Source organism: Ammospiza caudacuta, chromosome 25 (genome assembly GCF_027887145.1).
Source record: "Ammospiza caudacuta isolate bAmmCau1 chromosome 25, bAmmCau1.pri, whole genome shotgun sequence".
Taxonomy (NCBI): domain Eukaryota; kingdom Metazoa; phylum Chordata; class Aves; order Passeriformes; family Passerellidae; genus Ammospiza; species Ammospiza caudacuta.
Window position 1 is genome coordinate 6,821,188 of NC_080617.1, and position 22,147 is coordinate 6,843,334.

At 50.3% G+C, this 22,147-nt stretch overlaps 2 protein-coding genes across 2 annotated transcripts; both read right to left on the bottom strand.

Moving 5' to 3' along the window:
* Positions 1-5,525: 5,525 nt before the first annotated feature.
* On the bottom strand, positions 5,526-12,446 carry IL22RA1 (interleukin 22 receptor subunit alpha 1). Its single transcript, XM_058819928.1, has 7 exons — positions 12,270-12,446; positions 10,038-10,170; positions 9,485-9,657; positions 8,453-8,637; positions 7,868-8,003; positions 7,557-7,678; positions 5,526-6,798 (listed from the first exon to the last, which is right to left on the bottom strand). Exons 1-7 carry the CDS (start codon positions 12,310-12,312, stop codon positions 5,800-5,802), a joined length of 1,791 nt encoding a protein of 596 aa, XP_058675911.1. The 5' UTR covers positions 12,313-12,446; the 3' UTR covers positions 5,526-5,799.
* A 2,983-nt stretch (positions 12,447-15,429) lies between these two features.
* On the bottom strand, positions 15,430-19,344 carry IFNLR1 (interferon lambda receptor 1). Its single transcript, XM_058819891.1, has 7 exons — positions 19,182-19,344; positions 18,439-18,562; positions 18,033-18,214; positions 17,504-17,646; positions 16,907-17,066; positions 16,504-16,628; positions 15,430-16,308 (listed from the first exon to the last, which is right to left on the bottom strand). Exons 1-7 carry the CDS (start codon positions 19,342-19,344, stop codon positions 15,430-15,432), a joined length of 1,776 nt encoding a protein of 591 aa, XP_058675874.1.
* Between the last annotated feature and the right edge of the window lie 2,803 nt (positions 19,345-22,147).

The following is a 22,147-nucleotide window of genomic DNA, read 5'->3' on the forward strand; positions in this document are numbered from 1 at the left end:
GCCTCTGCTCTGGGGACCCACAGCTCTCTGCTTTTAGCCTCTCATTAATGGCTGGGCATTAAAGGCAATTTTGGATCCCTCCTCGTGTCCCTGTCCTGCAGTTAAATCCCAGCCACCCAGCAGGATCCTGGCCCTGGCACGTTCACAGGCTCTCAAAGCTCGGGTTACTTTGGAAAAGCAGCTTTGCAAATGTAATTGTTGCTGAATAGAATTTGTTCAAGCATAGCTGCAAATCTTTCCCTAGCTCGTGTTCCATGACTGAAATTTTCCCTTGGCACATCTTCCACCTGGATTTGAGCTTTGCTGCTTTTGAATCTGAACCTGATAAAAATACAGAGCTTCAGCTTCTCCCAGTATAATTTTCTTGTACAATTTTTTAACTTGGACAGTTTTCTGTTGATGTAAAGAAATTTCTTATAAACAGTCCATGGAAAAGCAGGGTTGTTGTGGTACATGCAAAATATCCCAACATGCAAATGAAAATACAGAATTATCTTGATAATGTTTGCTTTGTGGGCACTAACTTTGGAAAAAACAACAAATGCTGACAAGTAAAAGGAGAAGAAAATGAAGCAGGCTTTTATGGAAAAAAAATCATTGTAATTTCATAGTTTCTGCTGTCTTCAGAAGTGCTTCAGCTGCAAATGAGTCCTGTCATCCTGGGCATCAGAGCCTTGTTTCCATGCTCATGAATAATTACTGATACAGACTCATTTTTACTAAGTAATGGGTTTTATTTTTCCCTGAACAAATTTCATTGTTTTATAATCACTGTTAAAACCTACAGTTTTCAATTAAAATGCAGATTATTTTCTAAACATGCAGTAAACCAGAGAAGATTCTGGTGAGAAAACATGAAGCAAACCAGGATTTTCATAACAACACTGGAAAAACAATCATTAAAGCAGATACAAACACAAAGCATAATCTACTTCTGCAGTGCAAAGCTGTCACACAAAACAACTGATGCTGCTCTTAGATTCTACAAAATGCAGCACAAACAGCAGTTTATTTACAGATAAACCACACTCACCCAGTGAAGGCTGCAGGAGAGCCCCTGTCTCCAGGCAAGGCAAGGGACAAAGGAGGTTTCCTTCTGCTGGTGGTGACACGAGGATGACTCTCCCCAGAAGAATGTTCCCCATGTTGGAGTGCCCATCCTGCAGTCAAATATAGCCCTGCCAGCCCTCCCTGGACAATGGGGACTCTCACTGCTCCTCAGTGCCCACAGCACCCCCACTCTGCCAAATCACTGCCTGGCCAAGGGATCTGAGCAGGGACAGGTGCCTGCAGAGTCCACAGCACTGCAGTGTGCTCTGCTCCTTTGGGATAGAGCTCACAAAGCATCTGAACTGAATTCTGGATAGTTTAACCCTGGCCAGGAATGGCTCTGGGGGTAACCTTGCCGCTGCTGCCTGACAGAGGGATGGCATTTGCTTTGGCATCTCTTTAGGGAATGCCAGCTCCAGGCAAATCCTGGCAGGGTCTGATTGCACCAGGAGCTCCAGCAGCTCGCAGGTTTTGGTGGGCTGGGACTCTTTATTTCCTTTTTCCAGCAAACAAAGGCTTGGTGCCTCAGAGCAGGGGAGCTTTGTGTGTCCAGCAGCCCGTGGTGGTGTCTGAGAGTTTGGGGCAGAGAACAGAGACTGATGAATTTCCATTTATTTGAGGTGGTCCTGCAGTTCCAGCACTTGGGGAAAACCCTCCCAGCAATGTGAGGAGCAGGTGATGTTTCTTGTGGGAATTAATTCCACCATTAAATCTGGCACAGCACCAAGGAGCCATTTCTAGGAATCTTGTTTGCTTCACCATCCCAACAAAGGTGAAACCCAGCAGGATCAGCACCAGACTTCAGGTGTAGAGTTCATTTGTGGCTGAGTTTGTGACATTCTGGCTGTGTTTGTGACATTCCTAGGAGAGAATAAACAGGAGGGACTGGGCTGGCAGTCTGAAGCACTTTGGGGTGAGCTGAGCTGTCAAAGGGAAGGAGCACTCCCCTTCCATAGGTTTTGAATCCATGGCCAATCCAGTGCTTCCCTGAATTTTGCATTATGAGAAGTAAGGTGTAATTATCATCTACTCTGCTTAAAATTAATAATTTCATTCATTTTGTCACATCAAGCCTCTGTTACAAAATTTATTTTATTTAGAGGGCCAGGCACTGATCTTTGGTCCCTGTGAGCAGGGACAGGACTGAGGGAATGCCTGGGGCTGCCTCAGGGGGTTTAGGTTGGATTTAGGGAAAGGTTCTTCCCCCGGAGGGTGCTGGGGGGTCCCCAGGGAATGGGCACAGCCCGAGGCTGCCAGAGCTCCAGGAGGGCTTGGACAGTGCTGTCAAGCACAAGGTGGGGTTGTTGGGGTGTCTGTGCAGGGCCAGGGGCTGAATTTAATCATCCCTGTGGTCCCTTCCAGCTCAGGATATTCTGAGATTCTGACAGCCCTCCTTCATTCTGTCTCCAGAACCTGGAGCTTTCCTTTTGTCCCTCGTGTAAGATTTTCCTCCCAGAGCTTGTTCAAAACTCACCAGTGATTTCTCATGGTGTTCAAACACCCTCCAGTGCCAAAAGAAAGGAACAAGCAGGGAGGGGGAATGGGATCCTTGGCTTGCAGAGCTCATCCCTGGGCAGGGATCCCTGGGGAGGGGAGTGAGCGGTGCCAGCTCCCAGATTTAGCTGGGAGACAAAGAGCAATGCTGTGCTCTAGGGTTACAGCTGCCACCTGCTGCTCTGCTGCCTTGTGACACTGAGCTGCAGCACTCACCTGTCGCCGGTGTGACATCTGCTGGGGACACACGCTGCCTGAGGCAAGGGGAGCTTTTATTGCCCAGTGGGGGATCTGTAGCTGCTCAGAGTGACCCTGAGAAGACTTGGAAATTCTCTTTTCCCAGCCTGGAGCTTGAAGAAGGAGTCAGAGCTCTTCATTTCTGGGTCTCAAGGTTGTTTATTGGATCTTATCTATAAAATTCTTTCTTTGCCCTGACGAGGTCCATCCAGCAGGACAGTTCCAGGCACTCTGCCTGCCCCTGGTGCAGTGTTATGTCTTTATACTAAAAACTGCACGTACAATGTTTACAATAACTTCCCAACACCTATCACCTGTGTTAGACAGTGAGGTTTTTGACTGACCGAGACAGTCCAGCCAGCTGACTGTGATTGGCCATTAATTAGAAACAAGCACATGAGACCAATCCCAGATGCACCTGTTGCATTCCACAGCAGCAGATAATCAATGTTTACATTTTGTTCCTGAGGCCTCTCAGATTTTCAGGAAATAAAAATCCTAAGGAAAGGATTTTTCAGAAAATGTGTCTGTGACAGAGCAGAGGAAGGCAGTGAGGTCAGCAGGGATGACGTGTTCCTTGCTCCAGTAAAATTCAACAGCATCAATATTTCTTTCCAAGGTTTTCCAAAGAGAAACAGCTTGAGAAGGGATGATCAGTGTGTCAGATTTAGGAGGTGACTCATGAGATGAGAATCAATTTCCCTCAGCTCAGAACATCCAGGCCTCAAAAATCAATATTGACTAAGGCATGACGAAAGCAGGAAGTCGAGGATATTGCAGCAGGACAGGGCTCTCCTGCTGTGATCTCTGGGCAGGGGAGCTGCTGGGAGGATGGGCTGGGGCTGGAATCATTCCTGCCTTTCGTTCAGACAGGGCTAATGCAGCCCTGAAGGTATTTAAGGGCCTGAAGGAGGGGTGGATGTCTCAGCTTGGGGACACTTTGTATATTTGGGCACCTCTGTGCATTCTAAAAATCCATTCCTGGGCTTTCCTCAGCTCCCACCTGTCCTCCAGCAGGATGAGACATTGATTACGGTCTGGGCATGACCAGACCCCATGGCAGGGCTTCTGCAGAGGGATTTGGAAAGGCTTTAAAAATAGAAAATAACATAATTTTAGCAGCAGATTGAAATGCTCTCCCAAGGCCCCCATCCCTTCCACACAACTCTGCCCATACCCATCCTGTGCTGGGGGTTGTGTTTCACAACACCACCCAAAATGTTGATTATTCCCTGGATGGCATCACTGGGAATAGTGTTGACACAAGATCTGCAACTCTGAATAAGGTAATTGGCGTCACTGGCTTTAAATGCCTTTCCAGGGGGGTTTAATGGAAAAAAATGTTACCCCTGGTGTCTCCCAGTCCTTGGGAACAGCTCCAGGAGCTGCAGCATTTCTCTGTGGGTTGTTTTTGGGCACAGAGTACAGGAACCAGATCAAAGCACATTCCACAGACCTTTGGTGCTGGATGGAATGGAGGGAGCTCCCTGGGAATGTCCTGCTGGTCGCTGCCCAAGCCATGCACGTATTTCAGTCTGTGGTACCCTCACACTTCTCCAGCACACTTGGAATTCTGCCCTTTTGGCCTCACAGGGCTGTGGTCCTTCAGCAGTTGTTGGGGCTGAAGCTCAGAACCTTGGCCTGGAAAGTTTCTAGGACTGTTCCTTAAATCCTGGGTTGAATAATCAAAAATCTTCACTTCATGAGCTTTTGGCTTATTTGCAAAATCACCCCAAAATAGTGGAATTTAACCTTTAGCTTCAGCTTTCCTGGGCTGAGAAAAGCGCCAAGTGCACTTGGAGTGGGAGCAGCTGAATTTTACCCCTGGTCAGATTGGTCTCTGAGTAAATACTTCCCCATACCAGTCAGGCCTTGCTTATTCCTGTAAATGCTTTCACTTCTCTAAAACCAATGTCCTCAGACACGTTTTTCACCACAGCAGTGCAAATGAACAGGCTGAACTGTGCTTTCCTCTGAATGAAAAATAATCACCTCCTCTGGCAATGAATTAGAATTTAGCTTCCTTTTGGGGGAGGTCCAGGTGCTCCAAGGATTTTGACTCCCAAACAATGGTCATGGCAGCTCTGGAGGATGTGCCAGGAGCAGGGAGGGGTGGGAGGGAGAGCTCCAGACCTCCCTGGGCTCCTGGGTGGATTATTGGTGCATGGATTGGGATTGGGATAAACTGAGATTGAGGGTTGAACTGGGAGTGCTGCAATCCTCACATCCCTGCCTGGAGTGTGATCCCAGGTCCTTCATCCCTGGGGATCTCAGGGAGGAGCAGAATGTGTGACTGCTGCAGAGCAGCAGCTGAGAAAGCTCAGAACTAGGCCAAGGCTGCATTAACCTGTGCTGAGATGAAAAAGGCTTTATCTTTGTCCAGGTATTACAAAAGGCTTTATCTTTGTACAAGTATTAAAAAGCACAGGGGACAGGGACAAATATCACAGAACTGCTGCATCAGGAGCTGTTACCCAGTTTCAATGACTCCTTTGAAGGCAAAGTCCATTCCAGGAAGGTGGAATATTCTTTTCCAAGGGTAGAACACCAGTAACACTAGTCATTTATCCAAGGGCAGAACACCAGTAACTATTTACTTCTTTTACTGCACCGTGGTACATTAAATACTTCTAGGTTTGCATACCTGAATTTCCTCAAAGGGAGTCACGTCTATCTTAGGTGTTGGTAAAGAGAACATACAGTGTGTGAATTTTGCTAGATTTTCAGTAAACTGAATCTGGGATTGGAAACAATCTTCTCTGATCTTTTAAGGTAATCCAATTCATGATCAATTTGAGAATATGCAGAAATAAAGACCTGTGTTTAAGTGCAAAGGTGCAGTATGGCAGTGTAACAAGGAGCAGTTCTGTCAGCAAAGGCACCAAATGGGGCAGTGTGACAATGGAGCAGTGTGACAGCCCTGAGCTCTGTTCATACAGCCAGGACCAGCTGTGGGCTTGCATTGCTTCTGGTTCATACAAGAAAACATCATCTGCATTTAAAGACCATTAACTCATCCTAATAAAGTTCCGTGCTCTCCTCATCCCACTGCACTTTGAGGTCCAAATCCTTGAAGAGCATGGTGAGAGGAGTGTCCCTGTCCCCGTCCCCGTCCGGGCTGCTGGCCGGGGACACGCCGAGCTCAGTGCAGCCCAGCTCCAGCCCCTTTGCTGCTGGGAACATTTGCACGGCTGCAGTCCCTGGGAGCTGCGCTGGGGCTGCAGGGGCTGGGCACGGCTCCGGCAGCTCCCACTGCTCCCCGTGGCTCCCAGTCCGGACCGAGAGCAGCAGCGGTGCCAGCAGCAGCTCCTCCTGTGCAGCGCGGCCTGGGGCAGCTTTCCCCGCGGGCAGCAGCAGGGGCACGGCTGCCTGCTGTCGGTAGCATGCCCCCTGCTCCAGCAGGGACAGGGACAGCTGGGACACCCGCTCGGGATCCTGCAGCTCCTCGCTCTGCAGCAGCAGCTGCGTCTGCCCAGGGCACCCCTGGATCACAACTGACTCCAGTCTGTCCCTGCTCTTCCACAGGGCCGCCTTTGGCCGCTGCTCTCTGTAATCCCAGTGGCTGCAGCTCTTTCCCAGCCCGTGGGTTCGGAGCTCTCCCTCCTCAGAACCATCTGGAGAAGATTCCTTCAGATCTGGAGAAGATTCCTTCAGCCTGTGTTCTGGCTGGGAGCTCCTGTCCGTGCCCTCCACGCACAGTCCATAGGTCAGGGCCAGGCTGGAGCTGCCTGGGGCAGCAGCAATGCCCTGCTCGGCTTTCTGAGGAGTGTAGGCAGTGATGGCAGCTGGCATTTCCACCTGGCAGGGCTGAGGGGGCAGCTGCACTGCTGGGACATCCACCTGCTGCTGGTAGGGACAGGAGGGACGTGCTGGCTCCAGGGACCAGTTCAGGTGTTGGCTCATCTGGGCCAGCTGCACTTCAGGGATGAAGGAGGAAGATTTGGAGAAGCTGAGGGGCTTTATGATGTGCTCCACTGTCAGGGTGAGAGGCTGGAAGGATGGAATCCCTCTGAAGTCCTGGTGGAGGAGATCAAAGAGCAGAGTTATTACCAAGAAGCTGAAGGGTTGCTGTAGTTACTGTAGCATTTTCTTTGGAGAAGTGTCAGTAAAATCCACTAACAGCCACCAGGGATCTGCTCTGCTGACAAAAGAGCTCTGCTGCTATTTTTTTTTTTCTGCTGGAAAATCACCATTCCCAGGAATACAGACATTTCTCATTGTCTATTAACTGAGCAGCCTTGAAACATGAGGAAGAAAATCTCCTGCTTTCACTTTTGCAAGATTTGGCCTAAGCCCTGCAGCATGAAAATCCTTGAGCTCATTAGCCTGAAACCCAGTTCTTGCTGTGGGAGATGAGGGATAGGGGAGAATCCCAGGGTTTCAAGGGCAACTGGGGATTTAGGATGCCCCAGCTTTAACTGCCTAACCCAAGGGGCTCAGTTTGGGGCAGGTTCTGAGCACTTTAAAATACCAGGAATCTGCAGTGATTGCCCTAGAGCAAGCTCCTTAACCCTTTAAATGAAAGAGGGAGAGTTTGATTGGATCCTGGGGAGAAATGTTTTACTCAGAGAGTGCTGAGGCACAGAGCAGCTCTGGCTGCCCCTGCATCCCCAGCAGTGCCCAAGGCCAGGCTGGACATTGGGGCTGGGAACACCTGGGACAGTGACAGATGTGGATCCCATACAGGATCTAAATGGACTAAATGACCCTTCCAGCCCCAGGCAGGGAGGATTCTGTGATTTGCAGGCTGAGCTGCAGTGGCTGAGGGCACTCACCAGGGCCCTGGGCTGGGCACTGCGCTGTTTGATGTATTTGTAGCTCACATAAGCAGTGGCAGCAAAAACCAGCCCAGCACAGAAGGCCAGGGCCACCAGACAGTAGAGAATCCACGTCTTGTCTGGGGAAAGAACAAATGGAAAAAGAGCTGGATTAGAAAAATGTCACAATTAGCTAGTGATGTCACAGGTTTAGTCTCACAGAATTAATTTTTTAATTATTAAAACATTCTGTGCTGAAAATCAATGCATTTTGTGTATCCAATATCCCATCTGGACTTTTCAGCTTTCAGCACAGTTAGCAGCCTCACCTGCCAGTGTTTTGACCCAAAACACCTGAGGTTTGCTTCTTCTCTGGAGCAGACAGATATAAACTGTCCCGTTGTATTCAGTGTCTGGGTCCAAGTTGGAAACTTCAAATTCTTTGTTGTGCTCATTCTTTGTCCACTGTTGAAAAGAAAGGTAAAATCTGTATTTGGGCAAGATGAAATTTTCTTCAATTCAGATTGCAAAATTCAGCATAAAATATTATTTACTAATGTGGTCTTACAGGGCTAGAATTACTCTGTATGTATGGAACTCTGCTTTTTTCTGAATCATATTTATATGAGTTTGTTTTCCATTATTTCTGTATTTAATTCTGCATTTGAGTTTCTTAAGACTTGAACTACTTAAATAATTTTTAGTCACCAAGGGTTTTACTTTTTGCTACTTATACAGTACTCTTAGACAGTCCTTTGGATTTAAGAAGAAAGCCTCAAATTCCTGTTGTCCTGAGAGTTAAAGACTCCAAGACTTTCCCTTGTACATCAGAAATCTCCCCCATAACTGAGATCCTTTTCCATCTCATCTGAAATGGGATTTACAGCATCCCAGAGCCCGAGGCTGTGCTTTACCTGCTGCTGTGTCCTCTGGTTGAATATTATCAGGTGATAATCCACAGCCCCGAATTTGCTGTAGATGTCCTCCACAGAGAGCTGCTGCTGGTCCTCCCCGCGCAGGGGCGTCAGGGGGGGCCGGATCAGGAACCTGATGGAGCGGGCCTGGGGCACGTGTTCCACCTGGGGGGGGCCTATGATGGCTGGGAAGGCACAGCAGGCTCTGTCAGTGGTGTCAGACACACCCTGACTCGCTGAAATGTCATTTCTGTTTGTACAAAATGGGCCTGAGCTGTGTGAGCATGGCAGCAGTCAGGCCTCTGCAGACAGAGGTGGTTTGGGGTTCTTGTGCCCAGGAATTCTCATCCCAGGCTTTTCCAGCTCCATGTTCCCTGCCCCTGTGCAGGATGTCCTCCTTCCTGTGTGTGTGAGGGCTGAAATCCCACCACAGGTTACAGCTCAAATCCCAGTTCCCATCCTACACCACATTTACAGGGCTTTGTGCCTGCACTGGTCTCTGTGACAGTCACATGCTACACCCAGCGCTGCAAAGGGCTTTCATCCAACTTCTCACAGCTTTTTTGGTGCCAAAAGCACCAAAGTCTGAAGGCTCTTCACAGCCATTGGCTGCTGATGCCATCTGGAATTGTTCTTGGTGATTTTTCAGTGGGAAGTTTAATCCACAGAGCCAATGAGGCCCCAGAGGCTGTGTTGTGTCAGTAGGGCTCACTTTGGGGTCGGGACACCAAGTACCCACTGGAATGGATGCTTATCCCAATGTTCCCATTTCACAGCTGCTGAACTCCCTGTCCTCAGGCTGCCCATCATGTCCCTTACTCATTTCTCTATTCCTGTCACCAGCAGCTCTCCCTCCCATCGCAGCAGGCCTTTCCTTTCTCTGACCCCCAGCTCCCAACTGAGACCCTGCCCATTCCTCATTCACCTCCAAACCTCCAAGGCTTCACTCCCCCCAGCAACACAGAGCCTGGCAAGTCTGAGCTGTGGGGAAATGCTGCCCTGCAGGAGCAGGAGTTTGGGGTTGGTACCTACTCTCCTTGCGGGGCTCAAAGCGCTCGGAGCGCACCCAGCTGGAGGAGCAGCCCCGCGCCCGCACCCGCCCGTAGAAGTGCTCCGTGAAGTTCTCTGTCTCCCTGCTGAGGTTGCAGAAGAGCTGGGTGATGCTCTGGCACTCCTGCTTGCTGAGCCAGGATTTCTCTCCATACCTGAGGACAAAACAAGGATTTGGGGTCGTTTGGTTGGACAGGAATGGAGCAAAATGGAATAGAGAGAAGGAAGTTGCTGAAGGCAAGAGTAACTCAGAAATGGAGCAAAACAACCCAAGATGTAAAATATTTGCTTAAATGAGCATCATATCTCCCACTCTGAATAATCCTGAAATATGGAGCAAAACAACCCAAGATGTAAAATATTTGCTTAAATGAGCATCATCTCCCACTTTGAATAATCCTAAAATATTCATAGGATTATATGAACCATTATATGAACCACAGTACAGGAGAAACAGCAAAATCAGCTTTTCTGTCTTGGCCCTTCTCTCTCTGAGACCCCTAAGAACAGCCCAAAAGAAGCAAACTTCACATACTGTTTGTACTGGACATCAAACACAGTGCCGGGGGGAATATCTGCCTCTGTTTCCCATGTCAGGATGTTCTCAAAGTTTGTGGAAGAGAATGCTGCACGTTTCAGACATGATGATCTCTCTGTGGTCACAATTCCTGGAGGAGCAGAGAAACTGGTATTAAAAACTGGATCCTGGGGTATTTTGCTAAATCTGGGCTGAAAAGAAGGAGCTTGAGCAGAACAAGGCTTCAAACTGTGTTCACATCACACTCTTGCAGACAACTGACTCATCCCAAAGAAATGAGGACTTTATACAGAAAAGCCTCAAAAACTCGAAAACTCAAATCAGAAAGAGAATCCTTGAATTTCTAGTCCAGTTTCTTTAAGAGCTTTTATATGGGTGATAAAATAACACCAATAATCTGTTTTCAAGCCCAGAATCAGGTCTGTGGATGTCTCTGCTTTCTGCCCCTGCTCAAGGGAGTGACATGCAGAGCTCAGTGTCACCTCCTGAAGATGTGGCTCCATTCTGCTCTCGTGCTCCATGTTTTATTGGATGGAAAGTGCCTGTACAGAGTGACACCCAGTGTCTGGACTCTGGCCTGGGTGTGCCAGGGTGACAGTAAACAACTCAGCCCAGCTCCCTGCTTTCTGAGCCCTGCTGCTCTTCCTTTGGGGTCAGCAATGTCACCTGTCCCTGCAAAGATGTCCCTGGACAGCAGGACCCCACCATGGCCCTCGTGCAGCAAACTGGCTCTGAGCTGCTGCAGAAAAGCCCTCGAGGGTTTTGTGTCTCTTATCATGAGAAAACACAGAGCAAAATTTTCCAAGGCTGATCCACAAGAGTTTCTAAGTTCAGGATTTATAAACTCTGAATTCAGATTATGGGCAGACCCTCAAAGGTAAATCGTTTATACATTATTCAGCTCTGGGTTTGTGGCACTGATAAACACCTGGGGCATGTGAGGGCTTCAGCCTGCAGTGAACAATGTGAAAAATGAGCAAATGAAAATAGCACAGATGGGCAAACTGAGCCCTGGGGTGGGGCTGCCTTGGACAGGATCACACTGAACAGAGAATAAGTCCCAGCTGGATCCTCTCTCCAGGCTTTCCCCAAGGACCAGGACTGAGCGTGAGCAGTTCAGTCTGCTGGCTGGATGGAGGAGGGTGAGGCACAAGGGCACAGATCCCCTCTCAGTGCTGTGTGTGGCATTTGGGCAGGGAAGTGGTGCAGAAATGAGCTGCTGCCTGCTCCAGATGTTCTCCTGGCTTCATCTGCAGCCCCACATCTGCCTCTGCTCATGCCAGGCTCTCAGGAGCAGCAGCATGGGTATGGAGGAGTGGGGTTCCCTGTCTGAGCGCCCTGAAAACTGAGTCACAAATACCCCAGTCTTATCAGGAGTAGGAAATCTGTCTTCCCACATTTATCCATGCTGGAACACTTATGCAAAGCAGCCTAACACAAGCACAGTCAAGTGTGGGCAGGGGAAAACCAAGATATTTCACAGTGTGACAGTCCCTTGGGCTGAGGAGATGCCAGACACAGCAGATGAATGGCAGGGCTGAATGCTGAACAGCTGGGTCTGGAAGGAGCAGGTTTATCCTTCATTCAGCCAGCAGTGAGCTTGTCACATCTGGAGTAGGATTAAATGGCTTTTAGAGGGCAGAGCTACATTAGATATCAGGGAGAAATTGTTCCCTGATAGTTCACAGGGTGCCCAGAGCAGCTGGGGCTGCCCCATCTCTGGCAGTGCCCGAGGCCAGGCTGGGCAGGCTTGGGGCACCCTGGGACTGTGGAAGGTGTCCCTGCCATGGCAGGGGTGGGATGAGATGAGCTTTAAGTCCCTTCCAACCCATCCACTCTCCGGTGACTCCCTCATTTTAAGCTCTCATTATTTGTTTGTACCTCCTTTAAAATCAGCACTGTTCTTGTATTCATTTGTGCTGAAGCCATGAGGAGACTGATCCAAAGCCCCCTGATACCAGTGAAAATCCTTCTCTGCTGTAGGATTTGGGTCCCAGCACAGTGACAAACCCTTTGAAGTGAAGGAATCTTTCCCTCTCCGTACTAATCCCGAAAGTGCCGAGCGTACCAGCCACACATGGGAGTTACCACAAGGAGAGAGAACTCAGAAGAGAACTCATACACCAGCTCATTCTTAGGTGATAATTCAGCAAACAGGAGTGAAGAGCAGGCTCCAGGATCAAACAGAATCCCACAACCAGCGACAGCAGAGCAGAGCTCAGGACTTACCCAGCACTGAAACTCCAGCCAGGACGATCAGAAATCCCTTCATGAATGACTCTGCAGGCTGGGCTGTGGGAGCAGGCAGCTGCTCCTGTGTGCAGGTGAATCACCTTTTGGCTGAATTCTGTCTTGCCAGGCCAGGTTGGATCTGTTGCTCAGTAACAGAGCACAGCAGAGCTCCTGTCCTGCCTTCCCTGGCTCTGCGCGGAGCCCTGCGCATGTGTGACACTGCAGAGTGACAGCAGGAGTGCACACCTGACTGTACAAAGGTGCACGAGCCAGAGGCTGAGAAAATCCCCAGCTCCTGAAAAAGGGCCAAATACCTTTTTGCTGAGAGCTTCCTGCCTGAAAGCCCTCCCTGAGGTTCCTGGGGTTTGAGGTTTGCTTTTCTGGTCGAGTAACTTGAGCTTGTTACAACTCCAGACATTGAAACTTAGAGTTCTGCACCTGGTTGGTTCAATACCTATTTCCTCCAAAATTACTCCTGAATACTTTCTTACAGTGAAAGTCAGCCAGAGCACTGGGGTTTTTCACCTGATGTGGGCAGAAGGCAGAAGAGTGGTGGCCTTTCCACAGGAGGGGCACCTGCTGTCCCACAGCTTTTTGCGGGGACTGTTGTACACCTGCAATGTTTATTTTTGTGGCTGTTTACAGTGTAAAGTTCTGTTACTGAATCCACGTGATAAGAACTGGGAGTTTGTATGGACAGGAAGAAAGGGATACAGTCCCTTTCCCATAACGTGTGCAGCTTTTAGGGTGATGTTATGTTTTCAAAAAACAAACCCTGCGTGCTTCTGAATGCTGATTTCACTGCTCTATCCTGTGGCCAAACCTGTGATGGAATTCACAAACCCCTTCTGCTTCCCTCCTCCTCTGTGGATTTCCTGATGCTGTTTCTGTTCCCTGCCCTGCCTGGCTGTGGGAGGGCTCTGTGCTTCAGCCCTGCCATGGTGCATCACTGGCATTTTGTCTCTCTCAGCTCACCTGGACAAAGGCAGAGGCCTCAGATTTGTTAGAGCAGACACACCTATGCACCAGTGTCTAATTAAGCACAACTGTTTGTTAGGGTGTTTCCTGAACAGCCTGATAAAAGTATTTCTGTTTTCCCTTCCCTTGCATTCCTGCTGGGTGATGGGGCAGAGCTGGGGGACCTTGGTGTGCACCTGAGCCTTCAGTTCTGACAACAGAACTTCAAACTTTACCTCTGCCCTTATTTCTAACAAGGTGTCTCCTTTTGAATGGCCCAGGAAACAACTCTTTGAATCTTTGGGGACCTGAAGATGTCCAAAACTCGACTTTCAAGTTTAAAATTACGGTTTTATCTTTCAAACTTTTGATTTCCTCACAGTGTGTGGGGAGTGCAGCAAACCTGTGAGTGCTGGGCATGAACCCTCCGTGTGTGGACATGGCCCTGAGGACAGGGTGGGTTCCCAGCTGGACTCGATGATCCCCAGGGTGTTTTCCAAGGAAATGATTCCCTGATGCTTTGATAACACCTGGAGCAGCTGCTGTGGGAGAGGAGCACTGTGCTGTGGCCAGGACTGACCCTTCTGCAGAGGAAAGCAGCTCCAAGCCCTGCTGAGAGGAAATGAGGAGTTGGATGCTGCCACCTCCTGTGCAGCTCCCCTGGCCTGCAGCCTGGCCCTCAGCCCCTGGACAAGGCAAGAGCTGATCCCAGGCCGGGTTTGCAGAGCTGGGACATGCCAAAAGCATTCTGTAGACGTTACTCAACTTCAGAGCTTCCTGTAAATCAAAGCCTGGGGGGTTTTCCTGGGTTGCACAAGAAATTGGGTGGTGATTACGTTTGGATCATCGGTGTCTTTCCAAATGAACTGGAGGGATAACAACGGGGTATGAACCTAAGGACACTGCAGAGGACAGAGGAATAGTCCAGCTGGTGAATCCTTTCCCCGCCTCTCCTTTGGACCTCATTCAGGACCTCAAGGAGTAAATCTTGCTGCAGAGCAGTTCCCACTCCCTCCTACCACCCCTCACTTCTTTATTCCTGCTTCTCACAGGATTTCAGCTTTCATACCCTCCATCAACAGCCTCCCCTCACCTGAGCCCTCTCCCTGAGTGCAGAGAATGGCTGGGGAGTGTTTCCCTCTCTCTTTTACTGCTCTGCTTCCCTGTGAGCCCTTTACACAAAGGCTCCCTTTCATACTGCAGTATAAAAAGCTTTTACAAGGACATGAAGTGATGGGACAAAGGTGATGGCTGTAAACTGCCAGAGGGGAGATCTAGATTAGATACTGGACTGAAATCCTTCCCTGGGAGGGTGGGGAGGCCCTGGCACAGGTGCCCAGAGCAGCTGGGGCTGCCCCTGGGTCCCTGGCAGTGCCAGGGACAGGCTTGGAGCAGCCTGGGACAATGGGAGGTGTCCCTGCCATGGCAGGGGTGCCCTGGGATGAACTTCAGGATCCCTTCCCACCAAACCATTCTGACATTCTTTGTTCAGTAGTGACCAAAGTGACCTGGCTGGGAATTTCAGAATTCCACTCCAGCCCAGGATGGGGTCCTGTTTTAAAGGCAATTATTTTTCAGGATGAGCTGCAGTCCCCCTTTGTAGCTCTGGAAAACAAAACCACGTACACATGGAGATTTATATAAAAATATTATTGCTCTCAGACATTCTGCACAGCAGGAAGAATTTCAACTTCAATAAATATAAAATAAAAAATAAATAAACAAACATGCTGCACACTTTGGCTTCAGTTCCCTCTGCTGGAACACAGAAGGTGATTTCTGCAGGATGAGGTGGAGAACTCTTCCTGCCACAAAAACCAGATCTTGCTGAATGTCTCTGTAAGGAACTTCCACTCAAGCTCTGGACTTACAGGGAAGCAAAAGTGATACAAAGCAGTTCAAAATGTGCTCCAGATGCACGTGCAGGCACAACACTGCATTTTCAGGCCCTTGTTCTGGAGTCTGAGGTGACCCACAGGCAGTGGGTCTGTTTGCTGGGGGCTCCCTCAGAGGTGTCCCTGCCTCCCCACCCCTGACAGTGACAGCACAGAGGTGACTTAGCAATAAATTGCACTTTTGTGTCCCTAAAGCCATTGCCTTGATAGGTCAGACATCAGTTTTTGTCCTTGTTCAAGGATCCTTGCTTGGACATCTGGAGCTCCCCAGGATTTCCAGGCACTGCCCAGACCTGCTGGGCACTTCAGATCCTTCCCAAGTAATGTGAGTGCTCATAGCCTGGGAATTGCAGCTTTGGATCACATTTTCCCTCTGTAAGTGAAGTCCCAAAAGCATCACTGAGCACTGTGGGCTCGGGAGGGGTCCCCTCTGTGAAGCTGTCACTGCCACAGTCACTGGCGATGCCTTCATCCTCTGCCAGCTGCAGTGTCCACAGGGGGATGAGCAGCTGCCTGCTGGGATCCTCCTGGAGCTGCAGCTCAGGGATGGATTTCTGGTAACCCCTGCAGGAATGGGGAACCTTCCTGGGGTTCAGCTCGTGGGGTTCAGCACCAATCCCCCCCAGCAGGGGCTGCAGGGGGCTCGTCCCCAGCGTCTCGTCCCCGTGTCCATGGTCCTGGCCCTGCTCTGGGGCACCTGGCAATGTCACATCAGTGAGGGAGATCCTGTCCAAGGAGGAGCAGAGGTACAGGGAGGGCTCCTCGTGTGCCTGGGACCCCGAGGTGTCCCTCTCACCCTTCCTCTCTGCAAGGAGGGTGAAACCCAGGGCTCTGAGGTCAAGCACAGATGCCACAGAGAGATCTCCAGACCCTGAATCCAGGATTTCCCCCAGAGCTGCTGGGGCTGGCTGAGAGCTGAGACCTCTCTTTGGATACCGAGGCATTTCGTGGTATGGGATCAAAGTGCTGCTGCCTTCCTCCTCCTCATCCTCTGACCACGATGATGACAGTGATGATGATGATGAGAAAGAAGCCCTCCATGGCAGCTGGTGTCCTCCTAAAGCTCTGTTTGTCCTCCTTTGAGGCACTGGCTCCTCTGAGCAGCTCAGATCATCACTGCAGAATTCCTTTTCACCAAGCTCCAGGGGGAAGGTTGGTCCAGCAGCTTTAAATTGAGAGAAATCCTACAGGGAGAAGGAATCAAACAATGAGCCTGTGATGATTCCAAAAGAAAAATCTGGATGTCAGAAAGGTTATTTCAAAAATGGGAATTACAAATGTAAAACTGAGGAGTGCAGAACCCCCCACTTCTCCCCAGTGACCCTCTGAAAACCAGCAAGGCTCTGGGTCAGGAGGGGATTCCAGAATTTGGGCCATACCAGAACCTGGGGCATCTTCCTTTGCTTGGCCTCCTGCTTCACCAGGCAGCAGATGAAGGGACTGGCCACAAAGATGGGGAGGACAAACAGAGGGATCACAACCAGAAGTGGGAACTTCCACTGTGCTGATGAAAAAGACAGAAATAATCTCTTGTGAGTGGTATTTTTATAGGAGTTATGGGCTCTACACTGATATACAATATTCAGAGTTTTCAGAAAACATTTCAGGCTTTTAAAATGAAACTATTTCTACAGAAAGCAGGAATCACTCACCAGAAAATCCAACCAGTCCCTTTAGCAGGAAGCTTTGTTTTTGTGGTGAAAACCTGATTTTAGTGGAAATCTTTGCCTTTCCCTCATCCCACTGGATGTCTCCCACATCCTGTCCTGAGAAGGGCCATACCTTTGTGGTTTAACAGCACACACACAGGCTGGGAGAATTCACTGTGCTTCATGTCGATGCTTTCATAGAGAGCCCTGGCACTGAAGCAGTAGTTGCCTCTGAGGGCAGTGGTGTTGATGGTCACTGTGTCCTTCCTGAAGTAACCCTCGTATTTCTTCTGCTGAGAGACAGAGCAGAGGGTTGGAGAGGTGATTCTTTCATTATTGGGGTGGTGTTTCTGTACCACCTTAGCCCATGGATCCCTTGTGTGGCCCATGTGTGACATCCCCCCAGGGCTGATGGATCCAGGTGGGGATTGCAGCAGTGCTGGGCTCTGCTGTGCCAGGGAATGCTGCCAGTGGCACCAGGATTGGTTGTTTTAAACCTCAGCCCTTCAGACTGACTGGAGTGTAAACTCCCCTTCCTGATAAAAATAGGGAACTACCAAAAAAATAAGGATGCATCACACACTTCTACTTTTTGCCTCTGGCTTTGGTTTGGCTCTGGTTTGGCTGGTTCATTTCCTCCAGGCCCTGGATCAGTCCCTCTCTCTCTGCCCAGAACTTTGAATCTTTTTCAGTTCCTCCATTTCATCTAAAAAGAGCCACTTGTACCGACCTTGTCTTCAGATCCTGCTTCCCAGAGGTTCAGGTCATACTTCCAGGTGAGGTTCTCCACACAGGTGGGCAGAGGGAAGGAGGCACTGACGTGGATGGAATTGTCCCTGACCTTCAGGGTGAGCACAGGGGGAGCCAGTTCCACTGCAATGGAGGGAGCAGCTCTGAGAAAGGGGCTGCCTTGGCTCTTACCTTCAGCAGGGATGGCTGGTCCTCACTGCCAGCTGTTATCTTGTGATAAGAGGGAGGCAAAGGACACCTCTGTATCTAAAGCACCCCAGAGAGCCACTGGGACAGTGGCCACAGGCACAGAGGACACCTCTGTAACTAAAACATCCTGGGAGCCACTTTGCTCAGCTGATGAACAAATTCTGACATTTGCTACAAAATTCATCCTCAAATGATCCCAGCCTGTCACTGCTCCTGCTCGCTCACTCAAGTCTCTGCCATCCATAAAGCCCCTGGACCCCTGTGGGGTGTGGTCTGTGTGTCTGTCCTTCCATCCAGGCTGTCACCTGGCAGGCACTCACCATCTGAGTAGTAATCCTTGAACTGGGATTTCACCCAGGGCGACTGGGACCAGCCCCAAACCGCCTTCACCCGAGCCCGCACCTTGACGTAGAGGTTGGAGAGGGCACAAGTCAGATTGCAGAAGGACCTGGGGATGTTCCTGCAGTGAGGAACCTTCCTCCATTTGTCCAGGCGGTCCTGGCTGGAAGGAACAACCACACCAAAATATGAAACACGTTCTGCTGGGATTTACAGAGCAAGAGAAGGAAGGGTTTGGGAGAGTGGGAGCAAGTGGGACTCAGAGTTTGGATCATGTTTTGTTTTGGTGGGAGGTCACTGAGGATTAGGACACTCATTAACCAGGAGAGATGCCCAGTAGTTGTCCCTGTGCCACCCCTTTGATCTGACATGCTTTGGAGCTCTTACCTTTCATACCTCACAGTGTAGGTCACATCTGGGGGAGAGCCTTCCCCTGGAGCCCAGGTCAAAATCATGGCAAAATCCCTGGACAGCAGAGTCACGTTTTGAGGAGGGAGAAGCTGAACATGACCTGGTCAAAAGGGGAAATATGTGAATGATTCAAAAGTATCTTTGGGGACAGGAAGTGCCACTTGGCTCTCACTGAAGTGGTGTCGATGTCTGAGACTGAGCCTTTCATTAAAGGCTGGAAATTGGCTCTGGCAGCAGGTGTGATGCAATGTTTTCCTTGTCTCTCATAAAGCATCTTCATCTCAACAGCTTTTTGAACTAGGAATCAGTTTGTGTGAACAATCTGGTTAATGATTTCCAATTGCTTTCCCTGTGCTCTCACTGCATTTCACTGATTTCCAACCCACAAACTCTGCCTGACTCCCTGGACAGGGCAGACACAGCTGTCCCACGCTTCTCATTCAATCCCAGTCCTCCAAGGGCACATCCCATCAGGAATTCAGAGCTGCAGGTTTGTCCTGTGTATTTTCCTGCCCCTCTTTTTTCCAGTAGATCAACGTGCCCATCACTAGCCCTCAGCAAGACACCTTCCACAGACAGATTTTAAACTGTCACTTCTTTACCATGGAATATTCCACTTTATGTGAATCATTCCCATTTAAACTGATCGAAACTTCTCTCTCCTCCTACCAGCAAAGCCATATAGTAAAAAGAAAAGTAACACTCAGGTGTTCACGTACCTCGAGCCTGCTGCAGGACACACAGAGCCATCAGGGCTCCCACTTTCCAGCCACACAGGACAAAGCAGGACTTCCCATTTGACACAAATGCTTTTCCTTCATCCATTCTCTGGTGTTTCCTGTGTGAATTGCAGAGGACTGAGGAGCCCAGGAGTGCACACATGCGCCCTGCCTCTCTTCCTGGTACAGCCCTGCACGTGTGCCTGGCAGAGGAGCAGGTGTGGGAGGATTTTGGGGGACAGCACAGGTGAAACTTGCAGCGCTGCGCCCTCCAGTGAGCCCTGGCACAGGGGAAGAGCTGTGAGACATCTCAGTGAGACTCCTCAGTGAAACTCTGACCTTTGGCACTTACCTGCGTGGCTGTGAAATATTAATAGCATTTAAATAAAGTTTCAGTGCAGGAGAGAGCTATTAATAACCTAGCAACAATAACAACAGTGGGATGGGAGGCTCTGCTGGCCTGCTGTTTACAGGAGATCAAAGAGTTGCTCCTGGTTTATGTTAGCACAGTGATTTTTGGGAGTTAGGGAATTACTGCACTTTACAGCTGGGGGGGTAAAGTGCAGAGATAGGACAGGGATCTGTCCCCTCCCATGTGGGCACATGGAAGGACCTGGATCTCTGCCATGCTGCCAGGTGCCCAGGTGTGTGCTTGGAATGGCTGTGCCACTGCAGGAGAGGGGGAAATCCCTGGAGCAGGGATTGTTTGGCACCTCAGCTCTCCTGCCCTCCACCACAGGCACCCAGGCCTGAGCCATCAGAGCAGGAATGGATCAGGGAATTCACTTTACAGGAGTTACAGCAGCTTGGACAAAGGGATTTCCCCGAGTTTTCCCCAGGTGGAAAACTCTCCCAGCCCAGCAGACAGCCCTTGGCAACCCTTGGACCTGGGAGTGGCAGCTTCTGGGTACAGAGTCACCATTTCCTCCCAAAATCTCCATTTCCTCTCACCGCGGGTTTCTGTTTCCCTGGCTGTTTTGCTCCCTCTGTTTAATTTAATTTCATTTAATTTTTATGGATTTTCTTGTGAAAAGAAGAATTGTAATCCTTTTAAAGGAAAACAGCAAAGCGAAGGGTCTGGAGGGTCCATCCCCCTTCAGCACCCCAGCTGCAGAGCCACAACCAAGGCACGGCTCTTGTGCTTCCCCATGAGCCCGGGCAGGAGCGGGAGCGGTTCCAGGAACACTCACTGGGCTCTGCCTCAGAGCCCTCGGGCAGCTCCTCCTCGAGGTGACCGCGATTTTCAGTGAGCGTTCACAAGAGGGGAATCTTATCATCATCATCGTCATCATTGTCATCATCGTCATCACATCACCATCGTCATCATCACCGTCACATCACCATCATCACCGTCCCATCACCATCATCACCATCACATCACCATGGTCACCATCCTGTCCTGTGGGACACCCGCGCTGGGCTCTGCGCTCCGCCACAGGGGCTGTCCCGGGAGGGCCGAGGTGTCGCTGTCCCCACCCTGTGCCGCTGTCCCCACCCGCGCTGGGGTGGCCGATGCCACGAGGTGTCGCTGCCTGGCAAACAAAACGCGCTTTTCTCCAAGCCACAGCGGCTGAAAACTTGGGGAACAGCAAAAACTCCTGGAGTGATTCCCGGAGCATCCTGGCACGGCGCAGGGGGCACAGCACACCCGGTTCTGCTCTCCTGCCCCTTCAGCCTCTGCCTCTGGCTGGGGGCCCAGGAAGGGGCCGGATCGGGTGCTGGCAGGAGCAGGACTGTGACTGTGTGTGACAGGGTTGTACCCTCGGTGCTCTGGGACCCTGCTGTGGATGGAGCCTCGTGGTGCCTTTAGGGTGCAGGCAGGGATGGTGCTGCTGCGGAGGACTGATAAGGAGTGCCCTTTATCCTTGGGTAAATCACCCAGCTGTGCCCGTGTTCTCCCACTGGTGTGCTCCTGTGGAGCATCAGTATTCAAATATTCTTATCCAGGAACCAGCTGGACACAATCCTGAGCAATGGGCTTCAGCATGACCCTGCTTGGCCCCACTGTGGCCCTTTGCACCCTGAGTCACTCTGTGGTGCTGTGCAATGCTTTGGGATGACTTTGGCTCTCATTCATGGCATCATGTCTCATCCACCCCTCACTCTGTGACTCCCAGGATCCCCAGGGGACTCCCCCATTTTCCACTGCTCCCTTTTTGTGCAGCAATGATTCAGCGCAGGAGGGCAAACCTGCAACCCTCCCTGAGTCAGGGATGGGTGTCTGCCCTCCTGGGGAAGGGCACTGCAGGAAATCCACTGTGAGGAAAGCACACTGATTGGGTTTTGTGAAACCCTTGGAAGCAACAGAAGGCACCAAGTGCTGCAGTGTCACCCCAGCTCCTTCCCTGTGCTCTCAGAGCTGCTCTGGCAGAGCTGTGTGTGCTGCAGGCTGGGAGCTGGGCACAGACACTGAGCCCAGGAAGGAAAAAACAGATTAAAACTTGTAACAGGGCATTCCTGGTACAGATGGCACCATGGGAAAGCAAACCACTGATCCATAAGTGCAGCACGTGAATGAGGATGAGGAAATATCCCTTAGCCCCAAAATGAAACAAAAATATATATTCTGAGACTGAGAGTCTCCCTTCCTTCCCCTGGCTGCTGGGGCTCTGTGGGATGAGTTGTGCAGCCAAGGCATCGGAGCCATCCAGGAACTGGAAACAGCCCTGCCCTGGCAGGAGGGGACAGAGCCCAGGGACAGCCTGGCACTGCCACCTCCAGCAGCTCCAGCTGCCCCATCCCGGCTGCAGGGAACCTCAGCCTTCTTCTCTACCCCTGGGAAATCTTCACTGGAGGCTTAGTTCTGACTTTGAATGTGGAATTTTTTCCCTCTTCCTGCTCAGGAGCAGCCCTGACACACAGGCTGCTGATGGTTGGATTTCAGTGGAATTATTCTGGAAGGTTCACAAAGCAAACATGGGGGAAATGATGGGCTTAGCAAAGGATGAAATGCTACTGAGAATTAA